This window comes from Brachycentrus maculatus, unplaced genomic scaffold (assembly GCF_059751285.1).
Source record: "Brachycentrus maculatus isolate JH-2025_06_01 unplaced genomic scaffold, ASM5975128v1 h1tg000706l, whole genome shotgun sequence".
NCBI lineage: Eukaryota > Metazoa > Arthropoda > Insecta > Trichoptera > Brachycentridae > Brachycentrus > Brachycentrus maculatus.
The window spans coordinates 314,134-335,000 of NW_028281437.1; the positions used below are offsets into that span (position 1 = coordinate 314,134).

A 20,867-nucleotide genomic window follows, 5' to 3' on the forward strand; every position below is an offset into this window, starting at 1 on the left:
AGAAGAATGGAACTATCCAGACTCTCTTACATTGCGTTGTAGACAACTTCCGGGCAGACCACCCAAGAGATGGATCGACAGCTGGGAATCGGCATCGCAGGAGGCTAATCCTTCTTAAACAATGGTCACAAGCCCATTTTTTCATGGGATAGTTCCATTTCCCTACATGCGTATACCATTGTCATCTTCATTGCCTTCACCACCTAATGACATCTTCGATCTCGCATATTTCTCTTATCCTGGTGTTCCTTATTCCATCTCATAGACTCTCGCCAGATATGCTCTTAGAGTCTTCATTTCTGTTTTATGCTAGTAGATTATAAAAAAGTGAAATAAAGGGATGCCTTACTGCTTCGTCTGATGAGAAGGACCAGCGCTACAAGGGCAGTGAGGACCAGCAGAGATAGAGTGACGGGAAGGATGACACGCAGATTGGAGTAGAAAGGTTTGTCACTCGAGTGTGAGACTGGTGGAGAAAGATCCGGAACGTGTCCAACTGAAAACAAACAACAAACAAATTAATTATCTTGAGCATATATTTTTTCACAACATTTTGGGTAAGCCCAAATCATTATTCATAAGTTAAGGTCTAATTATATGGTAAGCAGCATACATAATTGAAAATCATGTTTTCAGGTGTCTCCCGTATGGGGTATGTAAAATAATTCAGTAAGGATCTTATCTTAAGGAGCATATATTCAAATAAAAGGGTCTCTGCTAAATAAAAGCTTTGTCAAATTTACCAAAGATGCTGTCGCGACTTAATCACATAATCAAACATAAGCGCCCTTGAGGTAGTATTTTACAAAAATGGCGCTATATAAATTATCCAAAATTGTTATTGTTATGAAGCGATGTGGAAAAATTATGATAGATGTTGGAGTTCCAAAGATTGAGTACTGTGGTTGTCAATCATGGGTACAATGATAAAATCGTTATACAATGTCAAACATGTTTAAAGCGATTATTTAAACCAATATAGCGATTATTTATCCCTGTAAATACTAAGACTTCCATATTTTTCTTCATCTTTGTCTTATTTTCTAATCAATCATAAAATTAGCAAGTGAAAATGGTCAAGATGGGCAGTCTTACCTCCAGCAGCACTATGGGTTGTGAAGTTGTAAAGTGCTACAGCGAAGCCAGCATTGTTGTGAGCTGTGATTTTCAAGTGATATTGGGTGGACGGAGAGAGACCGGGGACGCTGAATACTCTCTCAGTAGCTTGCACCGTGTTGGACACCATTCGCCACTAAAGTGATAAAAATAAAAATCGAATTATACTGGACGTTCTTTTTACAAGGCTTGGGATTAACCTTTTCAGGAGTATGGACGTAAATGAATGTCAGTGCGAGTTTTCCTCCAAGGAGTATCGACGTTACTGAACGTCCAAGTCCGTCTGTCAGTTGGTATGTTGTAACTTGTATAGCAATGACATCTGTGGATATTATTAATACGTAATTTTGTCATAAAATAAAACCTAGAGACGGTGGGTTTCATTATTTACTTATTTTTAAATTATTTCTATCTTCATAATACATGGATTTCGTGAATTTTTATGCAAAAAGAACCCACTCCCCAGAGAAAGTCGGACATCAATTAATAATAATCCGAAAGTATAAACTTTCGGAATGGTTAATACGGGAGCAGAGGATGACCGAGGAAAACATAGCATTATCAAATATGTCAGATACTTGAAAGTAGTCAGGTCAGGAGTTGGAATAATTGGTTATTACCACTTATTGTGTTATTACATACACTTAATATATTTTTTATGTGTTCATTGATGTAAAAATTGTAATGTACATTAACCCTTTGCCCGATTTGCCTGTACCATATATGGAAAAAAATGGGCCTTTATGGATTTGCCCATATTAACCTAATACGGGCATCCCAGTAAAGAGATAGCATTTATTTTTATATTTTTTATTTACATAAATTATATACATTTATTTGAATAACAATTTTAAACATATTTAAAAAAAAATGCAGACACTCACCAAGCCACCTTGTGTATCTTATCGGTAGAGTTCTTTTTGAATATATTTTTTTTTGTTTTAAACCATTTTATTTATACATAAAAAAAGAGAGAAAAAAATTAAGGATATAAACATTTTACAATTTTCATAAAATTAACTCTTGATCATCTTTACCCATCCCTTTATTTTGCCTTTGTTCCATATTTTATTTTGACCTCTAACATCCGTCGGCAACAAATTTAAAATGTTCGGAATGATATATTGCAGTGCTAAAACAGATTTTTCCCTATTACTTCATGAGGTAGTTGAATGTATTCTCACAGGGTGGCTCTATGTGTATGGACTGTAGTGGACTCGTTATTTTTCATCAACCCTGACCCTAATTAGTATAAAAATTAGGGTCGTATACCTATCACAAGTAATTTAATTACAAATAACAAAAAACCCAATATCGATCTGTACAATGTTTTTTGGCATCTCTCGTGCTCTACTGCCAACAGTATGTAAAAGACACTTTTAAGTGTTTCCTACAATTTGTCAATATGTTACAATGTCTATGAGGGGATGTGGATTTGATGGTTTGTATTCTGTCTTACCTGAGAGTGAGAATGTTCTCGGTATTCTATGACAAAGTAAAGGATCCCACAGCCTCCATCTCCCCATGAGTCGAGCCAGACGGTGACCACCGTGGCGTTCACGGTAATCATCTGCGAGTGTTTTGGCTTCACGGGTACTAGAAAGAAGATATACATTTAAATTGATATCTCGACATAGGTGAATAAGTTATTGATATGTAGTGTGGCAGTGTGGACATTTATTATTGGCTGGTTTAACACATTCCATGCATATAAAATAATATCAAAATTTGCAAACTTTCATTTAAAAATTATCCATCAGCTTGAATGATGGGTGATTTTGTCATTATTTGACATATTATCAAAACACAGCATACAAACCTAAAGAGATTGATAATCTGTGCAATTTTTTAGTGAAATTCTGAAGAAGTTAAGTCCATTTATAAAAAATTATGTATGAAATTTGTAATATTGCCAGTAAGGGAAAGTTTTGAATGTTTTGAATCAAAATTTTAATCAGTAAAACAAAGAACTTTTGATAACAAGTAACTTGATGCCACCAAAGTATTATTACTATCGCTGCTGTATTTAACTATGTGACATCTACAGGATGATCTATTTTGACATCGATATGTCAAAAAAAGTTCAAAAGACATGTTTTAAAGTATTGTTGTTTTTTTTTAGAAATAATACTTCAGCAAAATAAACCAGTATCTTACCAGTCCCCTTGGTGTATGCATTGACAATATCGCAAGGCAAACCGGTTCCAATGATGTTGTATGCCGTGATGTAGAGTTGGTAACGAGTCCCACACCACAATCCTCCCAATACTCTTTCTGTTGTACCTGCCTCTGTCTGCAATTCTTCCCAGTCACCGCTGTCTCGTTTATAATTAATTACATAACCTGAAATTACATATAACCAAATTGAGAGTTCTAACTAGAAGTAGGAAGCAGGCTATCCAAAATGACGAGGAGCTTAACAAGCTGCTCTTCAGCGTGACCATTGTTTAGGGAGGCTTCCTGCCTAATATCTTGGCCGTGCTCCAGCCCAAGAGGATCGAGAGGAAGGCGTAATAATTTTTCGGCTCATATTTTCCCCGCTCCAGACTCAGCCCACTTAACGTTCCGTTCCGTTTGTGATTGATGACGTTTTCATTTTTTAATTTTTTTTTTATCTATCATTTTCATCATCATCCTATGATTATCCAAGTCTTAACTCCATCTGATTTCTTCACTAGTACTTTGCAAAGCAATTCGGGTCTCTGCTGACATCATCAAGAAGATAAATTGTATGACTTATCACCATCTTTCATTATCTTTTGACTTAATTATTATTATTATTGTTGCTTTAACTGAATGCTTTAATAAATTTAGATGAATTATCCGACATTCCATCAGCCTTCATCTAGAGACACCTAATCGTAGGGACTGACCGGAGTCAAAACTAAAGGTGTCTCAATTTGTTACGAAACATCTTTTGTTCCTCTTTATATGAAAGAAGATGGAAGTCTAAGCATTCCAGGGCTTACAACTTATCATTTGGCTGGCTTAAGCGATCAAGTGTGTAAAAACACACTTGTGTAACATTCAACATTGTGCCCATTTTCGAACATACATTTTGCATTAATTCTTGAAACCTGTATATATGCAATGGTCTCAAAATCTTCCACATGTGGATACGATTTTCGATACATTTGGTAGTATGGCTTCCAGTTGAGAAAGCGGTGAGGTATTTATTTAGCTTGCTCTTATATTATAATTGACTATATTCTGTGTTGTTGGCAGATGTTGCCGTGTTTAATTGCACGTGAAAGGATCACGTGTGGGTTATTAAAAAGGGAAGCCAGAAAAGAATATTTAAAGAATGTTGTTCTTACTTACAGATCGTTTATTTTCTCTAGTTTGAGTACCGAAACATGTATACTAAATTAATTAGTTTGATTTTGTGAGTCTCACCTAGAACAGGGCTTCCTCCATCTCCTTGATCAGCCCACTGCAGATGGATGGAGTCGGCGTGTGACTCTAGCACTGCCAAAGTGGGTGGTTGAGGAGGCACCTTGACTTGTACCTGATACGTGATTTCATCTTTACCGTGACTGTTCTCTACTGTGCATGTGTAGTTCCCTGTGTCCGTATGCTGTGTGATACTGTAACAAAAAAGGCCATTCAAATATTAATAGAAAAAGGCACAAAACACTTTCAAAGTGGGTTTTATACCCTTATCATAATTTTGGGATATATAAGTACATACAACTTCTAATAATTTGAGTCAATCAATCAGTTAAAGCAAGGACTGATCACCCTTCCTTCATGTGATGAAGATAAAACTGCGTTTATATGATGGAATGCCCTATGCACCATCAGGTGCGGATGAGAGTTTGAAGATGAAGAAGGTTGTCAATTATTTATTTATTTATTTATTTAAACTTCATGTACAGAAAATAAAAAGTACATTGGCGGGCTTATTGCTAAAAAGCAATATCTTCCAACCGACCAAAGACGGACTAGTGATATTGATCAAAACGTTTGATACCATATATAACCGTTTGCAATCAGAGGGTAGATAGTACTTGAACATTTAAAAAACATAAATTACAAATTGACATTTAAAAAAAAACATAAATTACATATTAATATACCAATTACCAATTAACAAAAGACGATAATAAGGAGGGCAAAGGAAGAAGGGAGTTTAGGGAAGGAGGTAGAGGGAGGAGGTTTGATCGACAGTTAGGATTCTAATGACAGATAGTAATGTCTCAGACGTTTTTAAAAGTTAATACATATTATTGTCTGATGTAATAGATTTTATCAAAAAACTAAAAAACAAAAAGATGAAAATGAAAAAAAAAAAACAAATAAGTATTCTAGGATTCTAATGATAAATAGGTAGAGTCAGGTAGCAAGTTTAAGGAAGAGGAGTCAGGGGAGGAGATGGACAGTTAGGGTTCTAAGGTAAGATAATGATGTTTCAGGCGTTTTTTGAAGGTTAAAATAGAAGGTGCATTTTTTACGTTTAGAGGTAGTTCATTCCAGAGTCTAGCCGCTTGGACAGTAAAGGAATTACTGAGGAATGCTGTGTTGTGGCAAGGAATTATGGGTAGAATGGTGAGTCAAACCAGTGTAGGCTGGTCGTAAACCCTGTAAATACCCAGACTTCCATATTCTTCTTCATCTCAGTTGAAATGTCAATTTAATAAGTGGCATATAAGTTCTGACATTGCGTTGTGGACCAAGTGACAGTATTTCTTGTAACGCTTTCTGTGGTTTCCTTATCACTAAAGTAGATCCGAAATAGTTCCCACAAATAGGTCACATCCTGACCATCAATGACCATCCTGATCTATACTCACAAAGTTATAAAGATAGAATAAAAATCCTTTTATTAGATAAAATTTGACTCATACATCATAAGAAACTCTGATAAACGATAACGTTTAAACTCCAAGTGCTCTAGCCATTACCGCTTTTCTTTTTTTCTACCAATTATTCCTTTTCGATTCCCATAAAACAGTGCTGTCTTTTGCCTTGAGCTCCTATACATTCATCGAATATATTCATCCATAAAATATATTCCATCCCTGATTCCAAAAATCTTAAGAGCAGGACTGAGCTTGCCTTCATAAAATTAATAATCCAAAGAATACAGTGTCAATATGATCCGGTGTTTTACGAATCATTGGATAGGGGTTATAGAAAATTTATAGTAAAATAACAAATAAACGCAATATAATATCATAAATATTATACCTTATGATGAGAGTCCCATCAGCTGTGACATTTTTCCTCGTGCTGGGTTCCATCGGATTACCTTGCTGCCTCCACACTGTGGATGGTTGGGGGAGTCCAACTTTATGGCATGGCAGTGATATATTCTCCTTCCACGGCGTTATTACTTTCCTTCCGAATGATGTGATCCGGGCGGGCACTGCAATCATTCATTGACTGTCAAACTGTTGATATAGATGCGAGACAATGAGATGAATTAATCAATAAATCACTATTAGATAACTTGGTAAGGCATGTGAAACAAATGAAAGATGAAAGAATGATAAAACGGAGCAAAGAAAGACTGAAGAACGCATGGCTTGTTTCAGAACTCCACATGCATAAATGAACATATTAGGAGTCTGAATAATCAGAGTGTGTTGTTGAGAAAATGCATAAATGTGGAAGAAGTGAATGATATTTACAAAGATACAATGGTTTAGATATAGGAAAAAGTTGTGACGGATAGTAAGATAAAATATTTTTTTGGGCAAAGGCAGGTTAAGCTAAAGCATCTTTGTCAGATGTACATGAAACAATTATTGAACGTTGCCAATAGTGTCAACTATTTAGTTTGAGTGAAAGTGGATACAGATTTAGTTTAGGTGTCCTCAGATATAAGATTGTTAAGTTATTTAGTTAAGTTAAATTGTTGAGAGTAAGAAGTTAGACTCTGCAAATTATTTCTCCTTAAGACTTTGCATTTGGGGTGTGTCAGGAGTCCAGGGAGGGGCTCTCTGTTGGTGCGGTAGGATCCTTTCATAGTGTTACTAACTTGTCTGCGGTTATGACCCTGGCCACGAGAACACAGTGGTGGATTAAACATCATACATATACATGTATACTATTACTTTATATGCCCTGCTAACAGTAAGGGGAGAAACGGGAGTTTTGAAAGCACTAGTAATTATATTTGATCATAAAATACTTTGGATGATTGTACAAATACCGATATATGACTAAATTAAAAACAGTTATTGCATATGTAGGTCCGGCTGGAAGATAATGGTTTCTACTTTAGAAACTTTGGTCCGGGAATGAAGCGGGAGCTTTTCGTTCATACAGATGAAGAAAAACTTAAGGCATCCATAGACATCGTCAGGCAGGCCTACCAGGTTAGAATCAGTTATGTTTTTCCCTATTTCTTTAATCACTCTTTCAATAACTCAGGTTCAGAAACTTATATGACAATACATTAGATTACTTAATAATGTCTTGATAAAGAGTCATTTGACCATGCATACCTTTTTCTCCAGGTAGAATGGTGACTACTCTTGTACTGTCTCCTTCTCCGATCTTCGTAGAAGCAGTCAGCCAGAACTGATGAGTAGCAGCCTCCTGAAGGCGAACAGTCTCATGGGCCTCCGTATTCGGAGACAGGATTCGTTTATGAGTTCCTTCCTAAAACACAAACATTCAATACAGGGGATTACCCAGGAATTCAGTTAATTGACAGTAGTCCAATATGCCAACTACTAATCTACAGAGGTGGAAGTTGTTGATGTGGTTTTATTTCTCTGATAGATAACGTTTATCCTATTCCCACTCTGCTTCCCCCTTCCTTCTATTTCATATCCTCAATGCAATAGGTAATAGTTTCGGAAGAGTGATTTGACAGCAAATTCACAAGTTCTTAACTGGTAATAGACCAGATAAGAGCTTGGAAATTCCTTGGAAAGTGTCCTGTTGACATCTTGTTTTTCTAAATACATAAAGTCCATTTAAAGTGACAAAGTGTGATGAAAATTTCATGTCATTCCCTATTCCTAAATCATTATAAGGCATTAATTATTATTTAGCATGATTATTAAATAAATAAGAGACATTAGAAATATTTGGACACACTCAAAATGTCTCTTTACAACATATTAGATTAAAAACATATGTTTTAAATTTTTATTAATCTTTCATCAGGGCATCAATGGTTCATTGGAACATTTAATGGAAAAATAGCTTCTAATAAATCCACTGTGGAGTGAAAAATCAGACACTAGATGAACACGTATTAATATGTGAGTGGACCACAAAATGGTCATCACAGTACAGTAGACCTCGAACACACAAATGCATTGAAATTGTACACAATCGTTTTAAATATTATAAATACATAATAACATATTAACAAAATATGTATCATGCAAAAAACTGTAAAGGCTTGGAATAAGTATGTTTAATTTATGATTTGATCAAGGACGTCCACCGATGAGATGGGTGGACGACATCAGGAAGTTAGCTGGAAGACAGTGGATGGGGACGGCGCAGGATCGGGAGGAGTGGAGGCGGAAGGGGGAGGCCTATGTCCAGCAGTGGACCTCAACGGGCTGATATGATGATGATGTATTTATGATTCAATATGTAAAATGTGTGAATTTCCATGTTACCTCTCTGCCATCTTCTATGATGCTCATATAGAATGTGTATCCGACCAGGATCCCATTGGCGTTGGATGGAGGGAGCCAAGATACGAGGATCTTGTTGGTAGAACTCACAACTGCCTTTATGTCGGCCGGAGCTGATGGAACTACACAGTACGAGAAAAGTTATCAATCAATTAGTACTGTCAAAAGTGGCTATTTGTTTATGAATTTGTAAATGGATTTGTGCCTTACCATCTTCTTGCGTGTGGCAGTAGACCGGGTGACTCCTGGCTCCATCACCTGCTCCAGTGAATCCCGCTACAGAGATGGAATAGTTGGTGAACCTCTTCAGACCGTTCAACATTGTCCGCAGCTGAGAGGTTTGCTTGGTGGCATGATCCTCCTTATCTGAAATTATAAACAAAACATTATTTTTAACCAAATTACAACACTATTGCTGGTTTTCTTGAATAACATTTGAAAAGTGGTTTTTAACTTTAAAAAAAAATTCTTTTAAATGTCATTTAAAAGTCATGACAGTTGTAGAACTGTAATTTTTTATGCAGGTGCCTGTCAATAGTCTATGTGTTAAAATAATACAATTTTATATATTTAAGCAAGTAAATAATCACACTACGTACTATTAAAACGATACTAAGGGTTAATCTACCGATGTACCAAAATGTCTTTATTTTATTATTTTTTAATTTTTTTGTTGATAATATTTCATTTTTTTTAGTGTATATCTATATCGTCTGTCAATATGATATGTATGTCAATATCGTCATTGAAGTGATTGAATCGAATATTTTTTTGAGGTCCGAAAAATCTGAAAAATTTTACATTCTGAAAGTCTGAAAAGAAGTAAGTGATGATTTTTTTAATGAATAAAGCCCTCCCCCACTTACAACCTGCATCAATGTTTTTGCGAAGCTGAAAAGCAAAATCACTGAAATTTTGATTCCACTAATGGTTTTTCAGTCCATACTGTGACTCAGCCTCGATCAATAACTGATCAGTGATCTATTCTCATCCCTAATTATGGTAATTTAAGGTCTGGTCTTGAAAAAAATTCCAATTGATTATCCCTTCAAAATTCAACTGTCTGAACATCCCTGATCAATGATGTTATGAAGACTGGTGATCAAGAGATTTTTTTTATAATGAAATATCATAATAAAGGACACCTACCATACCATTCTTGAAGTGGGGTGTAGAAAACCTTGTATCCCTGGATAACACCATTCCTGCCTGATAGTGGAGGAGCTTCCCAGTTCACCTGGATCTTCTGGGAGCTTTCAACGGAGCAGTGAATATTGTCCGGTGGAAGACTTGGTACTGTAATAAATTCCACATCAATAAAATTTCACAAAAACAATGATTATCAATATTAAAACATCCTCATTTAAAATGTGAAGCTATATGTTTTACAATGATTAAAAAGTAGAAGTACTTGGTTTAAATGACTAAAAGATCGATATAAGATCTTTATAAGATCACTTAACTAAATTTATTAATGTAATGATGACTTTGAGAACTACAGATGTTTTCAATAATAGGCAATAATATGTAAAAATTGTTTAAGAGACAGTCGATAGTCCGGCTTCTCCTGAGGAGTTTTACGTGGTTTCCTCCCAGGAATGAACAAATGCTGAGAAGTTCCTGTTTGGTCCACAATCGCTCCTTTTCCCAACACAAATTAAAATAAAACATGATATTAGCTAGATAATTTAGAAGAAGCAAGTAGAAATTAAAATCCACTTATTGATCTATTTATAAACCTTGTACATAATAAGCATGGTAAGTGACTCTCATCTAAAAAAAATATGGTATACAAATGTGCTAAGCATTACACTATAGAGGTGGAAATTTCACATATCGCTCACTCCTTTCAAGAACGTCATAAATCAAAAAACTTGATTTTTCAGGAGAACGTTTTTAAAGTTAAACAATAGAGCACAATGTATTAAAAATAAATATCAAGCCACTAATTGAACATTTTACATTGCAACAGATCTTTTTAGGTAAAACCTGAAGGTTTTTTCTCCATTTGAAAAATATTTAGTTGATTTAAAAAAATAATTAAACAATACTTTTTCTTCAAAATGCAAAAAAAAAACACTTTCTGCCCTGTAGCGGGTAAATATTAAGTTAAAAATATGCCCCTTTTGCTGGGATATAGTACATTTTCTGGGTATTCTGAAAACATGCACAACTGAAAATTGACAATTTTTGATTTATGACGTTCTTGAAAAGAGTGAGCGATATGCTCACATACCTTTCATTTTTCACATATCACATATCTTTCATTTTTCTTGTATCGGGTGTTATTGATAAACATATTATCACATACCATCTTCCATGGTGACTGCTGTAACGGGGTGTGATGCCGGACCAGGACCTCTGGTGTTGTAGGCTTGGACTATGATGGAGTAGGTGCTGAATCTCTCCAGCCCGACCAGGATGGTCTGCCCGCCGCCGTGTTGGCCCATCTCCACAGTCTTGAAGTTGTACGACTGCTGGGGACTCATTGAGACCGTATTCGTGACGTTTGGATCCACCTGCACAGTAATGAGGGAGTAATTTATCTTGCAACTGTCAAAGTCAAAATAACAGGGCATCTGTTTATGTAATGTTCTATTATGCTATGAATACTTTCATTTTATACTTGTACAGATATGAAATTTCATAATTTCTGCAAATTAAATAATGTATGTACAAATGAGTATTTATGTAGTTATTTATATGTATACTAAACTTCTTGAACAGAATATATGAAATTGTAAACGAAAGCACTTGTTTTTTACCACTTTATTTTAACGACTAGTTTCGGAAGATACAGATGCTGTAAAATCAATGTTACCTGCTGATATCCAACATAATATCCAAGCAGATTGCCATTCCACATGTCTCTCTGTGGAGGCTCCCAGGTGACAACCAGCTCAGTCGAACTCTTTGCCTCGGCTCTGATGTCCAAAGGAGCGCCACTAGGCACTAACAAGAACAAGAAACAGGAATTAGAATATTGAAGGTAAAGAACAAAATATCAGATATGTAGTTAGCAAACAAAGCTGATCTAATATCAAGTGGACAGAGGAACAATGATAAGAGTCTTAGTTTAAAATATAATTGGGCATTATAATTAGTTTCACCATCTCTCGAGGCACTGTTTAGTGCTGCCCAAGACAAGGACAAAAAACGAATGTTTGGATAAGGGAAAAGACCAAGGTAACAGATGTGGCTCAAAGAATCGCTGAACAAAAGTGGAACTGGGCAGGTCATGTAGCACATATGTCTGAGGATAGATGGATGTAAAAAGTGCTTGACTGGAAGGCCTAGAACAGGATGGAGAAGTGTAGGTAGGACTCAGACAGGATGGTCCGATGACATTAAGAAAGTGGTGGGTCTGCACTGGAAGAGAGTAGCGTCCAACAGAGAACTGTGGAAGTCCAAGAGGGAGGCCTTTGTTCAATACTAGACACAAGAAGAAGGCTGAAGTAAGTAAGACAAGGACAATTACTCTCAAGTGATAGTCAACCAGGGGGACCTGACATGACACGCACAGAAGAAGAAGACAGAAAATTACCTTCTTCAAGAGTGGTGACCTGTATGACTTGGCTCGGTTCACTCATTCCCAATCTATTTTCACCAATTATTCTGAGATGATATGACTTGGCTGGTCTCAGATTCTGTACTGTCGCAGTGGTTGAACTTCCCGGAACTACAACCTTCTGCGGTTGGGAAAGCCATGGATCTGAAAATCGAATAAAAAAGAGAAATTATTTTATTAATCAGGAATATTAGTACTCATACAAAGAGTTTTTAAAGCATCAACAATTATCTGACCAACAACTTTATCCATATAAACTAACTAACTAAGCATGACACCGCTTCTCCGCAGGGGTAGGCAGAGAGAATAAAATGTCACACCACTTTATCTTTGTAAACATTCTTCGCTTCTTCTACATTCATGCATCTCCTCATACATACCCGCCGATTATTCCGACTCCTGACCTGACCCCTTTTAAGTTTTTCATTGCTTCTATTTAAAACTTAATTTAGCTCATAAATTTATTTACCGTTCTTTCTACACTCATTCATTCCACATGCCCTAACCATTTTTTCATATCTTTCTTAATTTTATCGATAATGCTAATCTCAGCATATTCTCACATTTCATCAATATCACATTTATAAACATTAACCCATGTTGTGTGACTTATCAAATTATCCACATATTAATGTAATAATAATAATAAAATAGTAATAAAATTGGATAATTGATTTACCACGTGATATTATTTTGCAACTTTTGAAAGCAAAAATACTTGAATTTAGTTATTAAATTGAACCTGATTTTTGCTTAGTAAAATTTCCTTCTTTTTTTCATAATTTTTTTTTAGATTTTTTTAAATTGTAATTTTTTTTATTGAAATTGTTAAATCTCACCTGTGCCTGGTTTATACTGTACAATGTAATTGATAATTGGACTATTTCCAGCATAGGGTTGGCTCCAGGACAGCTGTATGCTTCTGGACTGTTGGTCATTGATTCTTATATTCTTTGGCATCTCCGGAACCTGAAATATGACATAATGTTTCTCAAAAATTAATAAAATTGATGACAAAACCTTCTTCTTCTTCTTGGTTCCATCCCAACTTATCGTCTTTGTAGTCTGTTGGGGACAGCTCTCCTCGGCCTCAGGTTGTAGGTCTTTCTATCATATACAACATTACCTAGGTCATGCCTTTGAACCATGTTTTATACTTCGAACCATGTTTCCATGTTTCAAACTTTTTATTTTCACCTTTTGATTTGTTTTCTGTTAAAATTAAATATTTGTTTGTAATTTATATTTGAAGCACTAACTTTGTTATTTTCCATTTTATAATTAAAATGCATCTTTGTTTTAATTTTACAAATATTTGTTTATTGTTTATATTAGAACTTTTAATTTAATTTAATTTCTGATACCTATTGTACTTTTGCCAGTGCCCTTTATTATAACCTAAATATAATGCATACCCACATACAGGTTATGCCTTGGTGGGATCTTTTTTTGTATTTGTATTATATATTTTTATGTACTTGTAATTATAATATATTGTGAAATGCAAAAGAATTTAAGATAAAGAAAAAAAAATTGTAGACTTCTTCTAGATGTCTTTTGAGGAAGATCCATGGCGATCACCTGGTTTACAATTCTCTGTAGTTTTTAGATTCTCTACATCTTATGTGCCCATACCATCTCAATTGGCTTTTCTCTACCTTACTATTGATGTCTGTTATACCCAGGCTTTCACAAATTCGTGAACTCTTTATGTTGTCTCTAAGGGACCCCTCAGCTGACCATCTAAGCATTCACATTTCAGCAGATTCTAAAATTGATGACAAAACCAAAGACTTTATGATGTACCTCTTGCACGATCAGTTGGATGATCATCTCGTCCTGCCCAAATGAATTACTAGCGAAGCAGGTGAGGGTCCCAGTATCCTGGCGATACGTGTGGAGGATCCCGAGCTCTGACACCATTCCATCATCCAACACCTGCTCCCGGATGGTGTACCTGCAATTATTATTTTAATATTATTATAAACACTCACATACTGCAGTTAATGGGGATAACAAGTAAAGTGAAAATTTTATTTATTTATTGTTTTGTAAAAGCATTAAACAAAGATGAAAAAACATGTTTGTATAGCATAATGTCTTTAAAATATTAAGTATTTAGTACCGTAGAACGGGGCTGCTTGAACTTTGATGTGTTACTTGAGCCCAGTACAAAAAAAAAATTCATCTCTATTTGGTCTACAATAATGAATGTATTAGTGTCACCTGTCAGGGAAACAATGAATCATGTCGATACGTTCATTATTGTAGACCAAATACAGATCTAAATATTTTTTTGTACTGGGCTCAAGTAACACATCAATGTTCAAGTAGCTCCGTTCTATGGTATAGCTATGTTTTCTCAGATTACACAGTGTCACAACTAATTATAATCAAAGAGATACACAAGCCAACCATGTAGTGTGGTTTGAAGATGTAATATGAGACTGAAGTGTCCTGCAATGGTGGCTAAGGTTAGGTTAGGCTAGGAGAAAGGAGTAGGAATGTTTACAAATGCCACGAGCTGATTTAGGTTGGAAGAGAACTGGATAGAAAGGCCCATGTCTAAAGTTAGTTAAGTAGTTAAAAGCCTATGTTCTAAGTAGTTGGAGGTCTATGCTCTAAAAGTGAATAAGTATTTACCTCTGGTCGACTTGGTTGGTGATGGCGTGGTGATGTTGGTTCCTCCAGCTGATGTGGAGAGGGGTGTCTCCCAGAGCTGTGCACTGGAGGTGCGCCTGTTCCCCAGCAACTACCTGCACTTGCTTGTTCTTCGAAGGGAAGTATGCAGGGGCTGAAATAACACAATTTCCATTAAACCGAGAGTTCATTACAAAAAAAGCAGGAGGACTTTTGTCATCGAAAATTAATGTAGTTCTACAACTAACCTATAACCTATATATGGGATAACCAATATGTTGATTAAGAGACTATAAACAAGAGGATGAAGCATGAGTTGGTTTTCTGTTCCTTTATTATTTGATTTTGATTAATTTGAATACTGTTCTTTAGAACATATTTGAGCGATAATATATTTGAGCGATTTTTTTTCAAAAGCGGGGATACCTAAAGTGCAGTTTGTTATTATCAAAAAGGGAGACATGTACAAGACATAAACATAAAAATATACATGATATGTGTAAGATCAATTGCTATATATGAGATTGAGACCAGAGCAGACACATCGCGCACTCCTTTCAAGAACGTCATAAATAAAAAAAACTTAATTTTTCAGGAGAACGTTTTTAAAGTTTAAAAATATAATACAATGTATTAAAAATAAATATCAAGCCACTTATTGAACTTTTTACTGTGCAACAGATCTTTTTAGGTAAAACCTGAAGGTTTTTTTTATCCATTTGAAAAATATTTAGGATATTTAAAAAAATAATTAAACAGTACTTTTTCTTCAAAATGCAAAAACAATACTTTCTGCCTAGTAGCGGATAAATATTAAGTTAAAAATATGCCGCTTTTGCTGGGATATAGTACATTTTTGGGCATTCCGAAAACATGCACATGTGAAAATTGACGATTTTTGATTTATGACGTTTTTGAAAGGAGTGAGCGACATGGAGCACCAAATCTCTTCTTAAAACTTCAGACATGAGGAGATTGAGGTGCATAACCGAAAACACGTTAAGAGATCAAATGAGGAACACAGATATTCCGAAAATGTGTAGTACAATTGACAATGCGTCAATATGATACAGAATCCTATCAACCATACGGTGTGCATAAGTGTTGGAAGAAGGTGGATGTAATATTAATATTAGGTACATTTCAGAGTTGCCCTTACAGCTTGTAAAGCCTTGTAAAGTCGGAGTGATCCACGCATGGGTGGCACTCAAAGCTCTCGGCTGAGGGCGAGGCGGTTGACCGTGTGATTCGAGTTACGGACTCAGTCGCCCGCGACTCGTCGGTGTGCGGCGCCCTTTACTGAGTAGGGTTGCCACTGAACAGGTTACAGCTGTTCGAATCGTAACGGAATTGAACGGCATTTAAAAAATTGAACATTGAGGACGGTACTCCAAGTATCGTAAATATACATTTGGACTAATCATGTCCGATCGAATTAAAAACTGAATTAAATAACGATTTCTAAATAAGTTATTACTCGGTTTTTTAATTCGATCATTTGATTTCTCTAATGTTTTTTGTTGATACTTTGTGGTATATTTTAAAAACTTTATTTGAAACAAAAGAATTTGTTGAACCTATTAAAAAATGTATTTATTTTAATTTTGAAAATGGTACCAAATTATTGAATTAAAATAATTATGAAATAATACATAATTTAGAGGTTTTATAAATAAAAAAATGCACCAAAACGAAATTTAGACATAACTAATTTCATTATAATAACCAAGTAAATTTAAGTAATAGTCTTTTAAATAATTAAGACTGCGTAAATTAGATTTTTAAAAAATAATATATGAACATATATTGAAAAATCCTTACCTTTTTATATATATTTTTTCAAAACCATATATTTATTTCGAAAAAAAAACTATTTTCTTCTGTACAAAAACGTTGTTTTAAGCAAAAAATTCAATTACGTTAAATGTTACCCGAGTTTAAAGGAAATTAAGGTGCGGTTTATCTACATTGGGCTTTTTTCACGTTCAACCCTGTTTTATTAGTCACGTTGTTATTTCCCAGTGGACTTGTTTCCAGTTGAAACAATAATTACTTAACTTCTATTGGCTTCAGATATTGCAAACACGTATCAAATTAAATTTCAAATTATACAACATGCATACAACAAAATGTAACTTTAACTCATTAAATGTGTTTTATTGTAACGTTTGTACCTAATTACTGTTTTTGTTTACTATATTGAACAATTTTTAATTAAAAATCTGCTCGGAAAATATCGCTTTTAAAAAAACCTTATATGACACGTGTTTCGATGCATTCAGTAGCTTTATCAAATATTGTATTTTCATCTCACCAATACATCTGATGTTTCTAGTGAAGTTCTAGTGATTCAAGAATAATGTTTCAAAATTGGTTCATATAAGATACACAACTTCCAAGAATTTGAGAAACGTGGTTATCAATAATGGGTGGAATTGGTGAATGTTACACATGTGTAAAGTGATCACTTAAACCAGCCTATGACGGTCGTCATCCCCGTAAATGCCCAGACTTCCATATTCTTCTTCATCTTTGATGAGATATCAAAAAATAATCTGAAAATAACTCCTGTAATTGGATATAATCCAGATTTTGTGAACAAGTATTTGGACACACTCAAAATGTTGTAAATTGTATGTGAAGCTTAAATTAACAAGTTGTGGCATACCACATACTTCATCATAATGAAGTATGTTGAAGTATGAAGAGGGGTAGAAGCTATTCCTTTAATGTTTGAGCTTCTATTATTTCAAAATGAAGATGTTTATAACTTTCGTATTAATATTTTAGTAGGATTTCTTAGTAAAACACTTTATTGCAAATGAAGGCGGAGGGAAGTAAGCTTAAAAATGGCCATATTTGTGAAAAGTGATGTTTATATAGGTAATATTTCAAAAGAACTGTTAATATTCATGTTATGTAAGGCTAAAAGACCTGATGATGGAATGGTTATTCTAAAACCGGTAGTAATGAAGTAGTGTTTTTAAGTGGTATTACACAAAATAAACGAGGAATGATATACATATATATTTTTAAAACACTATGAATTCAAAATATAACAAAAAAATTGTATTTGAATATATTTTCTATATTAAAAGCATTGTCAACTTTGTGGTATTGAAATAAAACACGTTATTTATATTAATAAATTAAAAACCACATAAAGCTTTAAAAAACATTTGAATTATATATTATTTGAAACTAGTTTTCACAAACATCAAATGGAAATTTCTTTAATGGGGAAAAATTAAACATTTGTACTTTCTAATGAATTATTTTTGTAGACCGTATAAATACTGGTTTCAAAATAAAATTACATCGGCAGATACCAAGTTCCCACAAAGATTAAGTCGCCTCAATGTCCTCCAAGTCACAAAGCAAAGCTCTTGTTACGAGGCATTGTTATAATATTCACACCCCCTATTATTTTAGATGAGATTTTAAGGTGATAGTCAAATTGCCTAATAACTATTTAAGTAGGCGTTAATCCAATTCAAACTATATATACTAACGCCATCTCCCGGGTACTTGATTAACTAGTAATAAATGGAGCGTAAAACGAGAATGTTTTTTTTGCGCTGCAGATGGCGTCAGATGGCGAGCGTAGATTTTCGCGAAAAATATAAAATAAAACACTTCCTGTAACATTCCCGGCCGTAAAATGTAGCAGATTTTTTTTATTTTACGACCTAATAAACAATGCAGTGTCTGGTAGACAAATGAGGACAGATTTATACGGAAATAGAAATATTTTATGGCCAGTGAATAAATAAAGTCAATTTGTGGAATGGCGGTCGCATGGATGACTCGAATTTTACGAGATTACACAATTAAAGGTCCAAGGTTCATATATTATTAGGGAAAAAACTGCATAGGAGCTAGATGTATGACTAAGTAGGTACTAGTTACATTTCACAACATTTTGAGTGTGTCCTAGTACTTGTTCATAAGCAAAATGTATTGAGATAGAAATTATGAAAAAATATTATTTCCATAGCTCTTTTACTTAAAATACGATGAAGTTCTATTCAATTTATTTTATTATTTATTAATTTTATACTGGATTAAGGAGTGTGATTGATTATATTTTATTAAATAGAATGGATGTCGGCGATTTCTTATTGAAGATCGTGACTGATGAGACGATTCATTCATTAATCGATTATCTTAACGAATTTCAACATCCACTTATTAAATTAAAATATTAAATTAAAAAATGACAATATTTATGTCTTAAATACGAAACAAATTGTTTTAGCTCGAAATGTGAAACTTGGAGATGGAATTTCCGATTTTTGAAATGCCTCAATTCTCAAAGAAAAAAGTTATTACGATAATATTTTATTTTTTAAATCTTAATAAGATGAAGTAGAATAAAGGAAATTTGGATATTTATAGGGCTTATGACTTGTTAGAAGCTGGTCAAGTTATCAATTTACACACGTCCAACGTTCACCATTGAAACCATGATTGACAATCACCCTACTCAAAATTTTGAAACTCTAGATATATGATCAATCTCATGACACAGTAAAGTTCACAAGAGCCATCTATGTTGGATTGAGAGAACTTTTATTTAACACAGACCCTTTCATTTGGATGTATGCATGATACCTAGATTATTTTTACACACACCTGAAAGCAAATTTGCACACTAATTGGCACGATAACCTTAAATGATCGAATCCAAAAACCAAAATAAGTAACGCCTGATTTTAAAGAAGTCTTAATTTAATCGTTGATCGCGTATAGTTGATCGTTGATCGCCTAATAGGAACGTCATCGCAGGTCATTTCATAAAATGAAAACAACCTAATTTACACAATTCTCTAATTGAAAAAAATGTGCTGAAACTATAAGATTAGAAAAATAAAATTGTTTCGCGATTGAATAATATATCCTACTTATGAATAATTTCAAATAAAGTGTAAGATAGAAGATTACTTTTTGCGTATCTTATAAAATTCAAATCAATTTTTTAATGTTTGTTTTGTTGAGAAAGCTATTACCTACATAAACTAAAAAGAATTTTTGGGCATAATAACTTGTTTCAGATGCTGAAATATCATGAATAAAATAAAAATGTTTCAAACAAAATTTATTTTGATCATTTTATTATATTTTTTAGAAAAAGCATATTAAATACATCAAGGGATTACTAAAAAAACACTTAATTGCTTTCATCGACAGGAGAATAGTAAAACTAAGGAGCAAAAAAAACAGGTAACTTATTTTTCTTCTTATTAGTTTTACAAGGGGTATTTCAAGGGATGTTGATTAAAACATTAATGTCAGTCAAGGGGTATAAATCTGGTCATTATAAGTTGGCTAGATCATGGGATCGGAATAATCGGATACATGGACAATTGATCTTCGAGATATATCGAGAATAATCGGATAAATAGACAATTGATCTACGAGATATATTTAGAATAATCGGATATATGGACAATTGATCTACGAGATATATCGAGAACAATCGGATATAAAGACAATTCGCTTACTCCTTTCAACAATATCCTTTCATATATAAAAAAACATGATTTTTCAGGAGATCGTTTTTAAAGTACAAAAATATAATTTAATGTATTAAAAATAAATATCAAGCCACTTTTAACTTTTTACTGTGCAACAGATCTTTTTAGGTAAAACCTGAATATTTTTTATCCATTTGAAAAATATTTAGTATTTTAAGAAAATAATTGAACAAAAACTTTTCTTCAAAAATTATAAAACAACACTTTCTGCCCTGTAGCGGGTAAATATTCCGTTAAAAATATGCCGCTTTTTCTGGGATATAGTACATTTTCTAGGCATGCCAAAAACATGCACAACTGGAAATGGACGAATTTTGATATATGACGTTGTTGAAAGGAGTGAGCGAATTGATCTCGCATAAAAAAAATGTCTCGTAAAAAATAAACATTAAAAACATA

The 20,867-nt window shown here is 33.9% G+C and overlaps 1 protein-coding gene across 1 annotated transcript in view; it reads right to left on the reverse strand.

Annotated features, from left to right (window-relative positions):
• Positions 1-20,867, reverse strand: part of LOC148300499 (cell adhesion molecule Dscam1-like) — a 43,301-nt gene that overhangs the window by 9,738 nt on the left and 12,696 nt on the right. Inside the window, exons 6-21 of the mRNA XM_088274682.1 lie at positions 14,935-15,085; positions 14,098-14,248; positions 13,131-13,260; positions 12,268-12,435; positions 11,545-11,675; positions 11,035-11,242; positions 9,873-10,019; positions 8,934-9,089; positions 8,706-8,845; positions 7,569-7,725; positions 6,307-6,484; positions 4,513-4,703; positions 3,274-3,459; positions 2,576-2,712; positions 1,096-1,252; positions 350-496 (exon numbers count right to left, since the gene is read on the reverse strand). Of these exons, the coding sequence (XP_088130808.1) occupies positions 350-496; positions 1,096-1,252; positions 2,576-2,712; positions 3,274-3,459; positions 4,513-4,703; positions 6,307-6,484; positions 7,569-7,725; positions 8,706-8,845; positions 8,934-9,089; positions 9,873-10,019; positions 11,035-11,242; positions 11,545-11,675; positions 12,268-12,435; positions 13,131-13,260; positions 14,098-14,248; positions 14,935-15,085 (2,535 nt within the window). The remainder of the gene's footprint in view (positions 1-349; positions 497-1,095; positions 1,253-2,575; positions 2,713-3,273; positions 3,460-4,512; positions 4,704-6,306; positions 6,485-7,568; positions 7,726-8,705; positions 8,846-8,933; positions 9,090-9,872; positions 10,020-11,034; positions 11,243-11,544; positions 11,676-12,267; positions 12,436-13,130; positions 13,261-14,097; positions 14,249-14,934; positions 15,086-20,867) is intronic.